This window comes from Mastigoproctus giganteus, chromosome 12, assembly GCF_048544385.1.
Source record: "Mastigoproctus giganteus isolate SK-2022 chromosome 12, ASM4854438v1, whole genome shotgun sequence".
Taxonomy (NCBI): Eukaryota; Metazoa; Arthropoda; class Arachnida; order Uropygi; family Thelyphonidae; genus Mastigoproctus; species Mastigoproctus giganteus.
In genome coordinates, this window is record NC_143586.1 from 163305260 (window position 1) to 163323545 (window position 18286).

Genomic DNA, 18286 nt, shown 5'->3' on the forward strand with positions numbered 1-18286 from the left:
TATTTCTATTTGAACAAAAACTAGAAGTTAACTGTCTTTGTAACACCATTACCTGTGGAAATTTGGAAAGGGAGGTCCTGGTTGATGATGCCAGTCAGCTCAAACGTGTGACCTTGGAATGGTTCATTCAAGATGACTTGTCTAGACTGGAAGAGTCAGCTGTACTGACATGTGCCCTACTCTCATACAAGAGATAGAATTCAGGCCAACTGAGGTGTACACATGGTATTTGGGTAGCCGTGCTGTTCAGAGTACATTTATTCCTTTCTGGGGGTGGATATATTTTTGGGCTACTTAGTGTCTTCTTGTAGGATCCCAATTATGATTCTATATCATAATTTGCTATGATATAGAAATTATGATATGGAATCTTATAACAGCAACAAAGCCATGAAACCTAGAACAGAGACACTTATTAGGCCCTATACCTAGTTTGGTTTCTAATCATGTATCTGACACAGAGAACCTTTTGGAAAAATGTCTTTATGTCACCCTTTTCTGCTGAAGCAAAAAATCCATCACACTAATACCACATAAAAATCCTGACTTTTACAAGATGTAAATTCAGAATGAAATCTCCTTAGTGTTTCAGAGGAGGAAATAATTAGTCGTAAACTCTTAAAGTCTCAAGGACTCACAGCAGCAAAAAAAGAATATTTTTACATAGGGAACAGGAATGTGAGTTCCACCAAGAAATTTCATTCTTACGTTGAACTTGCCTACATCTCATAACCCTTTAACAACTGGATACTTACTGTACATTGTGTTAATTGTTAAGGAGAGCAAGAGCACTCCCCAAACTTGTGAGCACACTAGACATGATAGGAAGAAACATAAATACAGAAGCGCAAAACAGAGCAGAGTATTTAACATACAAAGTGTGGTTATTAAATAATGAGACTGTTGCAGTAAAATAAATATAATGAAATATTTCAAACCTTAAACGTTCTCCCCCTTCAAAATTACATCATCATTAAATCTCCTTCAAAATTATATCATACTCAAAGCCTTGGGCTTTGCACACACACACACACACTGTGCGTCCCAAGGTCTATTTGTATCTTCAATGCACAGAAACATTTCTGAAAGTCATCTTCTGTAAGCCCTTTTAACACTGATTTCTGAATGGCTTCAGTGGACTGAAAATGGGTTCCCTTAAGTAAACTTTTCAGTTTAGGAAAGAGAAAAAGTCCCAAGGCTGCATGTTTTCTCTCTTGCTTGTGCGTGCGCGCGCGCGCGCACACACACACAGAGGATTTTTTTTGGCCTAAAACTGGCAAACAGAGAGCACATTGTGTACTGGAGCATTGTCTTGAGGGAGCATCCAACCATCCTTCCATAATTCAGGTCTCTTTCTTCAATTTTTTTTATGCAGTCTTGTCAGAACTGCAATGAAGTATATTTGATTGACAGTCTAATTTGGTGGGACATATTCAGCCATAATAATTCCTTTAATATCAATGAAAACGAGAAACATAGTTTTCAATTTTGATTTTTGACATTCTTGCTTCTTTTGATCTGCAGGTGAGTTGTCAACAATGAGAAAACTCCATTGCATTGATTGTATTTCAGTATCTGGGTCAGACTGGAACAGCCAACCTTTACCAAAGTAATTACAGTACTCAAAAAGTTCTGGATCTTCTTCAGTTTTTTTCAAAACCTCTTCGCAAACTTCTCATTCTTTAATCTTCATTCAAAATTTTTGGCCCCATCTTGGAACACACTTTTCTCATGCTTAAATTTTCAGTTAAAATTTGTTAACTGTTTCTTTGTCCATATTGAGTTCTGATTCGACCATTCTAATGCTAAAACTATGATCACTTCTAATCTGGTCCACATTTTCATCAGTTTTCATGGATACCGATGGTCTGGTTGTTCATTGTCTTCAACATTCTCTCTTCTAAAAATCTTTTATGCAATTCATTTCTACAGAACAAGGATTACCACAGTTACTTTTGGTATTCTCTCAGGTGTTATATTTATCTAACTGATGTCTAATGTATAGAGTCTCCTGTTTTCCCACTTGGTTATGCAATTGTGTATGTTATTATTACCACTGTGTGAAACTATTTGTGTATTAAATAAATATGCCAATTTGTTGTTTATATATATATATTGATATTAAATAAAAGGACTATGAGATGCATCTCAAAGTAGATTTTAAATAACTATTAATTTGATAAAGGGTATGGATAGCTCATGTTTACGGAATTATTAAAGATTTGGAAATATGCTTTGTCCATTATTTATTCATTTTCAAAGGAAATAAATGTTTGCATTTATTTCCTTTGAAATAAATGCAAACATGCCTCTACTACTACTGCTAGTAGTAGAGGCATGTGATGCAAGAAAGAAATCTTATGTAGCATCAGCTAAAAAAAAAAAAAAAAAAAAAAAACCAAACATCTCACACATCCATTTCCTCTAAACGTTTGTCCAGTTCCTTCCTTTTTGAATTTATTTAAGCTATCAACTTCCACGACGACAGATGGAAGTTTGTTCCAGCAATCAACTACCCTCTGGCTAAAGGAAATGATAGATGTGTGGAAATGCAAATTTCCACACATCTATTCTATAACTGTCTTTACTCAATTTGAATTTATGCTCCCTCAGGTTCATAATCTGAGCAAGAGAAAGAATCTCATCAGAAGTGAGCCTACTCAACTGATTCAAGGCCTTATACACCTCAATCAGATCACCTTGCAGGTGCCTAGTCTCCAGACACTGCAATTTGCAGAACTTAAGCCTTGCTTGGTAAGACCACCCTTTCATTCTCCTCACCAATTTTATTGCCTTTCTCCGTACTTGCTCAAGCAACTGTACATCCTCCTAAAATGAGGCCTCCAGACCTGTACGCATTACTCAAGGCATTGCCTGACCAATCCCTTATATAGAGGGATAGAACTGGTCAGTTGCACGAGGTGATAAATAATCAGTATAAAGAATTGTAATTGTACTTTTCAATATGAAAGGTATATTTCTTACAGAGTTTAAAAAACTTATACATAAAGTCCATAGACTCCTCCCCAACATAGCCTGGCTTCAGTTGAAGCAGACTTCCCAGAAATCAAATTCCAGCAAAAAATTTCATTCTTACTTTTATATTTTTGAAGTTAAATAACTTAGACATAAAATCCGTAGACTCCTCCACAGCACAAACTGTGTTTAGTTAGAGCAGACTATCCAGGAATCATTCTTTCTTTGAAATTCATAGCAGGCTTATGCTGTGAAGGAATGTCACACTAACAGAATTTACAGATTAATGCAAAAGAAAGAGGTATGGAAGATGCGCTAACAATGAACATGTGCAGATAGTGACAATTATCTGTTGCTGTAACCAAACAGTTAGTTATTGGAAAGATGTATTGGAAAAAGCATTACATTATAGTTTACATCTGAATATCCTACCCAAAAAACATGTTCTAATTGGTGTTGAATTTTCCACTTATCACAAAGACTAATAAAAATTTAATAATTAAACAGATTAATGAAGTTATAAATAATATGAATACAGTTGTCCCGATGACCTTAAAGGCTCATAAGTGCCAAGCACTAACCTCCCTTTTAAAAATAAAGATGTTGCTATACAGCATGCCAATGAAGGTGACAGTTGTAGTTTTAAATAAAACTGAATATTTTAGTAATCTTCACAATATTATCTAAGACATCTCAATTTATATGGAAACCATGGTCACTCTTTCACAACCTTCTTAATAGATACAGGGGAAAAGCTTTATACTCTGTTACAAAAAGGATTACATTTCTGTCTTTGTTAAAGGAATTAAAGGCTAGGACAACTGGTTTAAAAATATAATTATAAAATAATAAAAATAAGCCAATTACTTCATACAATAACTCCACCTTAGTGCCTCATTTATATTATATTATTCAACCTTGTTATGAAATGGTCAGCTTTGCAATTAAAAAAAAAAACAACTTTTGTTTAACACCAATCATTTATTTTTGATAGATGTTATCTCATTATACATGAATGTTAAAGTACTGCACACTTTGGATATGTTATGGACTTTGCTTTCAAAAGTTCTGAAAGTGAGAACTAAGTTCCCAGATGCAGATGTATTCAAATTAGTAAAACTTGATTGAGAACTAATTACATAGCCTTTGAAAATAAAGTGTACTGATAAATTTTCAGATTATCCACAGGTCTTAGTGTAAGCAGTCTCTTATCTGAATTATATTTATTCAATATTGAGCAAACATATTTACAGCCATTCATCCCACAAGTCATGTACATGATGTGGAATGAAAGGCTGTAAATGGGATATTGTGCATAATTAACTCACAGACTATCATCAACATTATGGAGGTACTTAATAATAATATGTTGTACTCTTTCTTACTCTTATACTAGCTAGAATAGGCAGTTTAATCCAGTTTAAAATATATCATAACTACAAATACAGACATGTTTTTACACTGTAATACTTATCATCCATTTGCTTGCAAATGCTCTTTGGTTTTCAATCAGGTTTTGAATACTGACGAATATTGTACTTCACAACCAGATTTGGATAATGAAATAAATATTTTGACAGATACAGACAGACGAACAGTGATTTTCATTTCTCGCACAATTATTTAGAAATACAGGATTCATGATAGTAGCAAAACCAATTTACAAACTAGAGTCCTTGTTTAAATCTCAGTCATTTCATCGACAATTCAGCAACTTGAGCTGGATCATCTTAACCTGAGCTCTTTTCATAAACATAAACCTAGTTTATAGTATTTCTTGTATTGCCTGCAATCCTTCGTATGAAGGTTCGCAGGCAATACAGGTGTGCGTTGGAAAGAAAACTTGACCAACATGTTGCTTCTTCTTGGCTAATCATCCAGGAGCATCCGAGCTCTCTTACCACTCCATTATTTGGAAAAATTTATTTGTCTTTGAAAATGCCCAAATAATAGACATGCATGTAATTTAAATAAATTATTAATTTCCAAGACTTTAGAGTGAAGCTTACACAGTAATTACATAAATATGAGACTTCCCTATCTTTTATCTGATTATTGTCATATGAATATGTGTGCAAAAAATGTTCTTGAAGCCACAAGGGTATTTAAAAGTTTCATTTTGTTTAGGATTAAAGTTCAACTTACCCTTGAACACAACTCATCATTGAAAAGTGCTGTCTGACCTAGGGGGCTAATATCTGATTTGTTTTTTGGCAACTCATTTGAAATTAGTTATTGCTTAAGCTGCAGTAAAATGGCAGATGTAGGAAGTATGATTGCAATAATACAAGTATTTAATTACAAATACTTGTATTGTTGCAATGTTTGATTACAAATATTTGTATTGTTGCAATCATACTTGTATGGTTGCAACAATACAACAATGCTGCAACCATACAAATCATACTTGTATGGTTGCAGCAATTGTATGGTTGCAACAATTGCTTCTGGTGGAAGCCGAAGATGATGTCATTTCTGTATTGCATTTTTGATGACTATCAGATTCACTCAGTTGAGGTGCCCCAAGGATGTTTCACATCAAAAACGTTTTTTTTTTTTTTGAAAAATTTGTATGTTATGATAAAGAAAATTCGATATAGTTTTTGAACTCGTACATGAATTTAAGGAAACATAATTAGTTATACCTGAAAATGTCACCGTACTTCATAATTATTATTAATATCTGTTTATTGCTCTGCTTTAGAGCCACCCCCTGGACAGCAGTAAGCTAGGGGAGATGATTATTACATTCATAGGTTAAGGGAGCCACATGTCTACTTGACCTGAAAGGAATTAATGCTTTAGGGATAACTAAGTTATTCCTAAAGCATTACATAGACATATGTATGAAAGTGTCAAGATAAGGGACACCACTTGATTTTTATTCACATCATGAATGATGGTGAAAATCAGTTTTGTACAACTAACTGTTCGGTTTATTTTCATGCATAATAGATAGCATGGATTTTCATAAACTAGTTCAGTATATAAAGAAACAGGTTGTTGAAATAAAACATAAGAAACAGAGTACCTTTAAAAAAATGAATAAAGTAGTCATAGCTCACGAGTAACTATGAGAGTTCATAATGGCAGATATGATGACTTTCTGTGATATAAAAAGAGTTTTGTTCAGTTTTCTTTCTATCATTATTTCAGCTAAATGTTTGGGTATTTTTAAACATTTAGATAGCTTGTCATTGTGTCAGTATTTTAATACCTTTTAATATTTTTATTTTAATGTATCACTATCACTGGCAAAGCAATGTTATATGCCTGTAGCATTGATTTCTCAATGTTACATATACATCTCTTTCTGCAATTTAGCATTGGTTTTCTGTTAATCCTTCATTGTAATCATGGTTTACATGTATTGGCCAACAAATTAGAATTGGGATTCAAGATGAGTTTTGGTAAATCCAAAAAAAAAGAAAAGTGTTAGAAAAATTAAGCTTTTAGTGAAATATGACTTGAGACTCTGAACATAAAATCAGTAGTTATTTTTATCATGAAATTTAACATGAAAATTGAAATGAGGATTTGAATGCAATAACAGGTGTTGATTGGTCCTCTGCAATTTTATTCTCTTCTCTTTTTTTCTTTAATTTAATTAAGGTTACCTGAAGGGTTCACACAACTTATTAATCTTGAAGAATTATATCTGAATGACACTTTCTTAGAATACCTCCCAGCAAATTTTGGCAGGTAAGCCATTTTCATTACTGAAATGAACATTTCTATGTAGGATTATTGAATTTATTCTGGCTGATATAAATAATAGAAACTGATTAAATAGATTCAAGTAATTGTTTATTCATTTTATAAAGTTTATTCTATATGCTGTATACAGTACATAGTATTAGCCTTTTTATATTATTAGTATTAGTTATATTATTAGTATTAGAAAATACTAATACATAGTATTTTGCCAGTGCAGCAAAAGCCACAGGTTTTTGCTGCACTGGCAAAACCCCCCCCCCACCAAGTGGATAAGAAAATGCAAATTATATGCTTCACTTCTCACACAGGTAACTATTCAGTTGACCTTTGAATTTATTAAAACTGTCAGCCTCAACTACCTGTGAGGGCAACTTGTTTTAGCAATCGGTGACTTGTTCACTAAAAGAAAACTTCCTACAATCTAATCTAAACTTCAACCGCTGTAATTTGAATTTATGACCCCAAGTTCTGCAGTTCTTTATAACAGTGAGAATTCCACCTTCATTCATTTTACTAATCCCTCTCAGAGCCTTATAACCCTCAATTAGGTTACCTCTGAGGTGTCTGGTTGGCAAGCTCTGTAGCCCACATAATCAGAGTTTTTCCTCATATGGTCGTCCTGTTAATCTCATAGTTCAATTTGCCTGTCTTTGGACTATTTCAAAAAGCTCAGTGTCCTTTTTCTGACGAGGTCTCCATACTTGAACACAGTATTCCAAATGTGGTCTTACAATTGTGTAATATAGTGGGATTATGACCTCCCTATCTCTATGGATAATGTTCGATAAGTCATCAATAGGACACCATGGGCTTTCCTGGATGCCTGTTTACATTGTTCAGAAAACTTCGTACTGCTCATATTGTAACTCCCAGATCCCTTTTCTCCACTCTTTTTAATTAAACCTCACCAAATATATAATTTATTTGTGGGTCGGGAAAAACGGCCTCCGTAGCCGAGTGGGCAGGAGCGGGAGTGCAGTAGCACATGCTCTGAGTAGATCGGGGTTCAAGCCCCTGACTGCTGAATACGGTCGATCTGCCAACCCGCATTGGACCAGCGTGGCAGATTATGGTCCATTTTCCCTCAGCATGAATTGTTGAGGAGGCTTCCATCCTCTGCAGTGGGTTGATAATGGCTGCACTTTACTTTACTTTTTTATTCCCCAAATGTAAGACCTTACATTTAGCAGCATAAAAACATGGCTGCCACTTCTCTGACCATTTTTGAAGTCTGTTTAAGTCATCCTGAAAGAGCGCTTCTAGGCAATGATTATTAACAACTTAACCAATCTATGTCGTATGCAAATTTTGACATCATACCTTCTATCCCTTTGTCGATGTCATTTATGAAAATGAGAAACAGCAGTGGTCCAAGAACTGATCCTTGAGGGGCCCACTCCTGATGTTACACCAATATCCATTAATCACAATCCTTTGCCTTTTACCCTGCAGCCACCCAGCAATCCATCTTAGAATCTTAACAGTAATCTCAACCTGTTCAAGCTTATACAGTAACCTCTCGTGAGGGACCAAGTCAAATGCTTTGCTAAAATCCAAATAAACTATGTTGAAGTTATTCCCTAAATCTAGCTCATAAGTAACTTTGCCAAAATGTCTTACTTAGCATGATTTACCGTTAACAAAGCCATGTTGTGTGTTCTTCAGAATGTCATATCTAACTAAATGTCCCAGGATTGCCTCTAAGATTTTCCTACCACTGAAGTCAGATTAACCCATCTGTAGTTACCAACTCCGCTCTTAGAACCACTTTTGTGTATGGGCAATACATTAGAACTTCTCCATTTCAAAGCAGTCTCCCTGAGTCCAGAGATGCCTCATAATTAACCTGAATGGTTCAATACATTCCCTTTCACTCCCTCAAAACTACAGGGTATATGCCATCAACTCTGGGAGCCTTACTTGCCTTTTTGCTTAAAAGTTTTTCTAATAAACAATCATCTCTAATTATGACATCACTAATTTCATATGGCTCAGCCTCAGTCACAGAGCCTCTTCTCAGTATGAAGGGTCTTTTGGCATCACTTGGCAGGTCATGTGATACTTGAATTCCTGACGAGCTCCCTGTTACACGGGTTTCTAGGGCAAGCACTTGTTTCTTCAGTGACTAAAATTCTTCTTGTAATGCGCCAAATTGTAATTTGAGATCAGCACACTCCTTGCAACGGTTGCAAAGAAAAGAATCACCAGATGAGCTAAATGTGTCTACCAGACCAGCCTTAGAATACATGCTACAGGTTATACACACAGTGAAGTTATGACTTGCACTAGAAATGCCTACAGGCATTTCTGTTTGAGTACTGATGTCCCTGGACTTTGTATTGTAAGTGGACATTGAAGTAACAAACCATAATTTAAGTAAAATTTGAACTTTAGAAAGATTTCAAAATTTAAATTTACAAATATAATACAGAATTTATGTTAACAAAATTTTGTAGAAATTAATATTTTGACAAAACTTAAATCACTAAAGAAGTTAAATTAAGCTATCGAATGAAAGTTAGGAAATTCTCACTGAAATATTGATAAAAAAGGCTATCTGAATATTAAGCTATAGCTTTCCAAATAGTTTACAAATTTAAACTTACAATATACTACAAAATTTAAAAAAAACTTTCACCACTTTCAAAATATCCACTTAAACACCTTTAAATCAATGGCTAATACACAGTCATCAATAAATTTATTACATATTCTGGGAGAATATGTAATAAATTTTTGTGTTTAACTTTATATGTTTATAAAGTTAAACTTAAATTCTAATGAAAAAAGAACTATTTACTTTCCTAAATCGTATAGGAATATATCATAAAATATAGTTATCACAATTAAGCTAATATTTCATATTCACCATTAGAAGGCATAATATGGTCCTGGCAGCCTATGTGTCGTTAAACTCAACAACAACATTAAAAAAACTTTTAACCACTAGTGAAATTAAATTTATGCTACTCAGCAAAAGTTACAAAGTTCCCTCCAAAATATCAATATCAAATGCTATCTTAATATTAAACTGTAGCTTTACAAATACTTATCTAAATACAAAAAGAAAGTAATCTACAAAGTATAAAGTATATTGCTCGCCTCCGGAGGAACAGAATTAAGAAAAAAGAAAATTGCAAACAAGATAGTATTCTTTAATAAAAACACAAATTGGACTAAATTAAATAAAAATAAAATAAACCAAAACAGTAGCTTTCAAGTCTAGGGACTCTTCATCAAGATAGTAGATGAAGAACAAGACTTGTTTGCAATTTTCTTAATTCTGTTCTTCCAGAGGTGAGCAATATACTTTATACATGGATCCCTGGGTCAGAGGCCTATATCTACGTGATCGATGGAATTCAAAATATATATTAACAACAGTTCAGTATATACATATAAAAAAAAAACTTAAAATTATTTCAAAACCTAACCTGTAATGAAAAGCTTTGGAAATACGCAGCCACACGCTGTAGCCCCGATTCCAGTATTGTTCTTATTGTATATCTCTGTATCCTCTGACAATTTACGATCAATTTATAATTGATTCTTGGAAAAAGACTTGTCACAACTGACAAGTTTCACCCTTGTTCTTCCTGAATGTGAATCTATTCTGTGGTGGATGTTTGTTACCTTCTTCATAAATTCTGGAAATTTTTTTTTTTTTTTTTTTTTGTGATAATTTGGATGGTTTTATTTAACAGAGTTTCAATTTCCAGAAAAAAAATAGTTGTAAGTCCTTAATTATGGGGATTTGTTTATTTTTGTATTTACAAAGTATTTTTTAAAATACTTTGCAAATACAAAGTAAAATTAAAAAAATTTACAAAGTTTTACAAAGTATTTGTATTTTTGTATTTGTGTTTAACTTTATATGTTTATAAAGTTAAATTTAAAAATAAATCAGCCATTGCCATCATCAGATTTGCAGTATTGCTGTATCAGGATGTTTGTAAACAGAATCGGAGGATAACTATAGTTCTTGAATATTTTATTTTGTGAGATTCTGTGGTCATATAATTAATATATGCCATATAATATTACAACTTTAATATTATAATATTAAAGATGTAACTACCATCAAGGGGTAAAAGGAAGGTTTTTTGCTTTTGTAAAGGTGACTACAGTGGTTTCAGATAGTTTTTAATTACATACAGTGGGACCGACTGATATGTTACCAATGGCAAATTCTAGATGGGAAAGCATTCAGGGAATTAAATTTGAAAGCTACTAAGCTTTTCATACCAACTAAGCAGTACTGATCAAGATTTAGGCAAAAATGGATGTCAGATGAACTAATGAGACTCGTGTCAGAGAAGAAAATTGCATGGGATGCATGCATATAAATTATCAGAAGACACAGAAGCCTATGATAGATATAAGCTAGTCTGTAATCAAGTCACAAAGGGAGATCAGGCAAGTGAAGGCAGATTACAAGAAATTTTTGGCAAAGCATGCAAAGAGGAACAGCAAGCACTTCTTTACTTATGTAAATTGTAGAAGGAAGGGAATGAATCAGATTGGTCCACTTGATATTGATGGTTCGATTGTTGATGATCCTGCTCAGGTAGCTGACAAACTGAATGAGTATTTTGCATTACATTCATAAATGAGGAGTTATTAAGGGAGGAGAATGTCAGGATTTTATCAAACTGTAACAGGGAGCTAAAGGATTTTGTAATAACTGAGAGCCATGTGGAGGAGAAATTGTTGAAGTTAAACATAAGAAAGGCATCTGGGGTGGAACAGGATCTATTCAATTATATTAAAGGAGGGAGCAAAGGAAATAAGCAAACCCTTAGTTATAATTATGAGAGTATCCTTGGACTCAGACTATTCCTACAGACTGGAGATGTGTAAATGTATCGCCTATTCACAAAGAGGATTCAAAGGGTGAACCGAGTAATTAAAGACCTGATAGTTTAACTTCTGTTCCAGGGAAAATTATGGAGTCACTGGTTAAAAAAGCATTGCAGGATCATCTAGACAAGATTGCAGTAATAATTCACACAGCATGGGTTTGTTAAGGGGTAGTCTTGTCTGGCCAATTTGATTGGATACTATGATGTGGTTACAAAGGAACTGGATGCAAAAAATAATTTGGACATCATACACTTGGATTTCAGGAAAGCTTTTGATACTGTTGCACATGGAAGACTGCTGTACAGATTGAAGCAGTATAACATTAAGGGCAAGTTACTGCAATGGATAAAGGGATGGTTGAGTGGGAAACGGCAGAGAATGGTAATAAATGGACATTGCTCTATGTGGACTAATGTTATTAGTAGAGTCCCCAGGGTTCGGTGCTGGGCTCATTATTGTTTTGTGTATTTATCAGTGATATTGATGAAGGTATATCAGGCTTAATGTCCAAGTGTCCATATGATATGAAAGTTGGCAGGATTGTTAATGACAATAAGGACAGCATGCTATTGCAACTGGATCTAGAAAAGTTCAGCAGATGGGGTGAGAGGTGGAAACTCAAGTTTAACATTGACAAATGCAAAGTACTGCATATGTGTAGCAGTAACCCCCAGAGTAACCTACAAACTGTGTGGTACTACACTCAGGGTAGTACAAAATGAAAAGGACCTGTGGTAGTTTTATGAGAAGTGCAGACAGGCTGCCAGAGCAGCTCATGGGGTCTTTTCAACGATATATAGGAATATTGCTAATAGGGAAAAGTGGGCGATTATCCCTTTGTATTAGGCCACACCTTGAGCACTGCATACTGAAGGCATCATTTTTGTACATGTTGGTACTAATAATGTTAACCGTATTTTTGTATCCTGAGGTCTGGTGGACCCAGTTGAAAGATCAACTAATAAATTCTATAATTTTTACTCTATGGACACAGCTAAAATTCGCTATAGGTGAAGCCAGAGCTGTTTTCTTGATTTTCCCACTTCAATTTTCAAAAATTTCTATTGAATTTCATGCAAATGACAAAAATGTGACATCAAGTGTGTATTTTTTTAAGCCATTTTCTGTTATTTTTCTAAACCCACCCTAATTAACCTATGGCTTATGAAACACGATACTTGATTCATTTGTTTTGGAGTGGGAGTTTCTGTTTACAGAGCGAAATTGTTTTCGTGGAGCGAGTTGTGAAAAAAACGGTTGGAGTTATGTGAGAAACTTCCTAGATACAGCTACATCGAGAGTGCCAACGGTGGTTATGTCACATCGAGAAGGAAAATAAACATAACACAGTCGGGAGCTAAACTGTTAGTTGACATAAGAAGCAATAAGCAAAATAGTAGCAACAACAACTGTTTTTTTAAAGGCGAAAAGATCGAATTTCCTTTCTTTAATGTGTAGTTCGCCTACTAACAGAAAATCAGGGAAATTCATCTTTTAGAAACGAGAAAAACTGGTGTAAAACCGATAACATTGCAATGTGCATTTGATAAAAAAAAAAAAAAAAACAGCAGTTTCCTGGATATATATTTGATCTTATAACAGAATTTCAAGAAAATATTTCTATTTATAGCTGAGTTATAAACTGGTGAAACTTTTTTTTATATATATCAGCTAAGAATAACAGGTTGTTTCTTGAAATGCGTATTGTTCACAAAACTGCAATATTTCTAACAATACAAAGCTAACAGATTAGGAATCACGGGTTGCTCAGAAAGTATTGTTAGAAGATATTTGCTTGTTATCCTTTGATGTCATCGCTTCTGTACTAAAAATTCATTTTTAGTACAGAAGCCGAATAAATTCACTATCCATGGCCATAATGCTGTTCTGAGCAGCAATAAAAAGATATAAACCCTGCTGAAAAATAGATTTTCTCCCCATCACTTCTCTTGTTTTACTGTGGTTTTAGGCAGAGTGCAACTTCACACAATCAAGCCGGTGACTGCTAAATGTGGTGCGGTTTCTTGTATTCTCTCTCTATTTTGGGATCTCCTCTGACCGGGGTTGTCCCGAAGTATAAACAGAAAATTTGTTTGTCGGAATGCTGCCCACCAATGGCACCAATTATCAACTCTTTTACTGTCCTTCTAATTTTCAATGTGTGCAGATAATCGACTTCGGCAAAATTCGCAAGTGCTACTTCAATTAGGAGCAAAAACCGTTTTCCCCCAACATAACGAATTACTTTATAGGTATAATAAAGGATGACTACTATTAATTTTACTGACTGGAAGGAATTGTCCACAATAAAACACCTGTACAAGGCGGTCACTCAAAGGAAAGTAACCATAGTCATTTGTATTCAAGGACAAGCTATACAGCGATGTTTGAAATGCATAATGCAGTTCACTGGCTATTTCCAGAGGGATTATTGCAAAATATTGTTCCGTAAAACAATTACAGTAAAGCAAAGAGGGTTTTTTTTTATCAAATGCACACCGGACAAAAATCGGACTAATCCGAACTTAGGCATCCTACGATGATGCTGACTTATTAGAACTTTAGCATCTGTTGTGAAACTGAATGCAAAAAAGAAACAGACTTAGAACTTTCGAATCTGCAATGAAACTGACTTTGCTAGAACTTCAGCATCTCTGATGTGAAAGTCACATTTGTGGACCTTTGACAATCTCCTGGCCTTTCCCCCCCCCCATCAAAAGATTATTTTTATTTCGTTCTCTCTCTCTCTCTCTCTCTCTCTCTCTCTCTGTCTGTCTCTTTCCATTAGGATCGGACTAGAAAGGCGAACTGTCTCCCCCCTAACCAGGTAAATGAATGGAACTGGAAATTTCAGGAAAATGAACCCTGTTTTCCTTCATTCGGCAAACAGCTACTCTGTCAGTGCAAGAGAAGTGAAATTACATTTGCAGCCCAGAATGAAATTCAAGCAAGCAATCATATGACACTTGATGGTGAATTTTTCGGGCGTGTGTGTGATAATGAAAATTCAATTTTTCCCTCGAAAATTTTTGATGGTATCAAATGCATATCAAGGAAATATCAAAGTAATGGATTGTTTTCACAATCCGTTACTCGAGTGCATTTTTTTTCTCTCGTTTGCACGCCAGGTGAGATGAAGGCGAAGTTCCTTTGACATCAGTTTTCGAAGTTTATAACGCAGCTATGAATAGAAATGTTTTCTTGAAAGTTCGTAAGAAGATCAAATATACATCCATGAAACTGCTGTTCCGATTTAGTCCTCTAAAAACAATTACAATAAAGCGAATTGTTTTTTTTTATGAAATGCGCATTGTGGCGATCAGTTTTATGACAGTTTTTATTTTCCTTCCGTTTCCAGTATAGCTTCCAAACGATGAATTTCCTTGATTTTTTGTTAGTAGATACAATACATACTGAAGAAAGGAAAGAAGATATTTTTGTTCTTCAAAACCAATTTGTTGCAATTCTTACGAAAAGCAGTAAAGCAACTGTTGTGAGAGAGCCATGCAAATTAGTGTTCGCAAGTAATGATGCTCAACTGTTTGTTTTCCACGAAAGTTGTTTACTTTTTTATTTTCTCCTTGGATCACCTTGATAATGCTAATGACGTAAGCTTGATCAGTCAATTCTCTCTCCGCGTCTGTTGATTCGTTTTAGCCAGAGGCGCCGGGCTGACGCGTGAATTTTTGAACTAATGATGTAATGCGTTTTATTTTCAAAGCTTGGATCTTGTTTTGCCGACATCAAAATTTAATAAATTGAAATGTCATCGTACATTTTTGCTGTTTTAGAGTGAATTAATAGTTTTTGCTGAGTGCTAAAGGTAGGAAATCAAAGAATATACTTCTGTTTATGTATATATTGAGAGTTTCAATTTTGTGAATTGAGTAGAAATTATGGAAATTAAGTTTCTCTCGGTGGGGGACAATTTTCAAGTGAGATTGAAAATTATGGTTTGGGGAAGGGGATAAAAATATGGTTAAGCACGATTAGAAAAAGCCAGTTTGGAGAAAATAGTTTTTACACAGACTAATATTTTTATGGTAAGACAAGCAGAGATGAAATTGATTCTTTCATTGCTTCTATTTTGACATGCAGTATTCTAAATGTCAGCATCTGATGACTTAACCAGTACTTCAAACTTAACAAATTTATTTACCAAACTCCTAGCATACAGAGAAGGGCAATGAGATTGGTGAGGGCAAGAAAGAGTTGCTCTTACTAAGAACAACTTAAGTTCTGCAAATTGCAGCATTTGTAGACTAGGCACCTGCATGGTACTCTGATTGAGGTGTATAAGGCCTTGAATGGTTTCAGCAGCTCAGTGCCGATGGGATTCTTTCTCTTGTTCAGATTGCACACCTGAGGGGCCATAAATTGAAGTTGAGGAAAGGCAGTTGTAGAATAGATATGTGGAAATTTGCCTTTAGCCAGCAGATGGGTGATTGCTGGAACAAAGTTCCATCGGTCATTGTGGAAGATGATAGTTTAAATAAATTCAAGGAAAATTGGACAAACGTTTGGAGTATTTTTTTTTTTTTTTAGCTGATGCTGTATAAGCTTAATTTCTTGCATCATATGCCTCTGCTAATGCTATTGCCATGTTTTTTTAAATTTTATGTAATACAAGTATTGCTATTTGAACAGTGTATATTATTACACTGTTACTGATTGTTTTTGTACTAACATATATAGCATTACTGTAGTGGTAGTTTAGTGTTCCAAAGTTGGTGGTCCAGATTTAGTGCTGGACTAATTGAAACTGATATGCCTAGGATGATACATGATATTATGCCAGTTTAATTTTTAAACTGATATTATGCCTAGGACTAGAGCAGCAATGGTGGTTCTGCTACAAATCAGTGCCTTATTGCATGAAGTGTGTGTGTGTGTGTGTGTGTGTGCACGTGCGTGCGTGTGTGTGTGCGCCTGACAGTAGCTGCACATGTAGTTATAGCATGTAAATTGGACTCTGAACACATACTGCTACTGACGTAGTGCACTTAGAGTTATGATTGCATGCTTATGGGCCATTAATTCCAATCTGTTTGTATAAGATCTTTGCCTTAAAAGGAATTAAATCGGGGACCCATCAAGCCCTCAGCTGCCCATCTTAAATGATGAAACCTATCCTTGTGCATCTGGCTTCATGGTCGGATCACCAGATGCAGGCTGCTGTAATAGTCCCCCAAAGGACGTAATGTGTCACTATTGTCAGACAAATGAAATATTTTAGGCAATATAGATGAGCTAGGATAGAATCAGGTAAGTCAGTTGGGGGGGGGTGAAGTTGGTGAAATTGTACTATCATCATCTCTATAGGGCACAAAAGATTATATTTTTGTACATGTTGGTACTAATAATGTTAAGCACGATTAGAAAAAGCCAGTTTGGAGACTAATAGTTTTTACGCAGACTAATATTTTTATGGTACAACAAGCAGAGATGAAATTGATTCTTTCATTGATTCTTTCATTGCTTCTATTTTGACATGCAGTATTCTAAATGTCAGCATCTGATGACTTAACCAGTACTTCAAACTTAACAAATTTATTTACCAAACTCCTAGCATTAGTTGTACCTCTGTGTGTTTATAGTAACAGCTACACAGACCATGTAACTGTTAGTCCTGCTTGGACCCCCAGGAGGTCATGTAATGCTCACTCTCCTTTTCTGCTTTTCAGGCTACTGCATATGAAAATAAAATATAATGTGATAATTTATTATATTTTATATAATAAAATATAAAAAATAAAATAAAGTATTAGTTTTAGGGGGGAGCCTAGAGTAATAGTTTAACAGCTGCTGCAAGCAGCTGTTAAACTATTATTCTAGACTGTTGCAGGGTGCACCATGTTAGTTCTACCCATGCATTGCACAGTGTGTCCAGTAATTCCAATACATTTTCAGGTTGATGGCTTTTTGATAAATTTAGACAATTTGGAAGCCATTAACAATAGAATTTAATGGTCATTAACATTGTGATTTGTTTCTCTCCCTCACCTGAGACATTTCATTCACACTTTCAATTCATTGGGGTTTTTAGGTTAATTTTGTAAATATGAGAGATTATTTACATAACATTATCCACTTGTTTTCCAAGTGGCTTAACACTGCCTCAATAGCATCACAAATATTCTCACACCCTTCTTTTATTTTTAAGTGTATTCTATCTCTCTGAAAACATGTGATTGTGCTGAGAACAATTCTACCACAATTCAGTTCTGGAACAACCTATGCGGTAGGCCCAAACTGATTGATAAGAATGCCATTATAAACTTTCTCTTGTCGTATTGCAAAGATTCAATGTTGATACAAACATAAATTAGTATCAACATCTACAAATCATCTTTTGTCCTTTAGAGATGGTAATTATCTTATAATATCACTAACTTTATCCCTTGTTAGTATCCCTTTATCCCTTGTTAGTATCCCTTTATCCCTTGTTAGTGTAACTTTATCCCTTCTTATAATATTCCCTAGTCTTATTCCAGCTATCCTTATTGCACAAAATATTCCCTATTTCTTTGGCAATAGAGTCATCAAAGATAATTACTACCTATGGGATAGCACATCCCTCTCATAGTGATCCTGCCATGCATCCTGTGGGGTAGGCTCTAATATTAAAGTGGGTAGGTATCTGAGTGCTTAGTAAGTCCCTTAATGTAATTCCTTCTAGAGAAATATTCTTTTTCTTCAAGAACTCAAATTTGTCTAGAACACGGAACTT

The 18286-nt window shown here is 34.6% G+C and overlaps 1 protein-coding gene across 3 annotated transcripts in view; it reads left to right on the forward strand.

Moving 5' to 3' along the window:
• Positions 1-18286, forward strand: part of LOC150077559 (uncharacterized) — a 536301-nt gene that overhangs the window by 57963 nt on the left and 460052 nt on the right. For all 3 annotated transcript variants that reach the window (XM_090386199.1, XM_090386201.1, XM_090386200.1), the window contains exon 5: positions 6589-6678. In XM_090386199.1, the coding sequence (XP_090242325.1) occupies positions 6589-6678 (90 nt within the window). The remainder of the gene's footprint in view (positions 1-6588; positions 6679-18286) is intronic.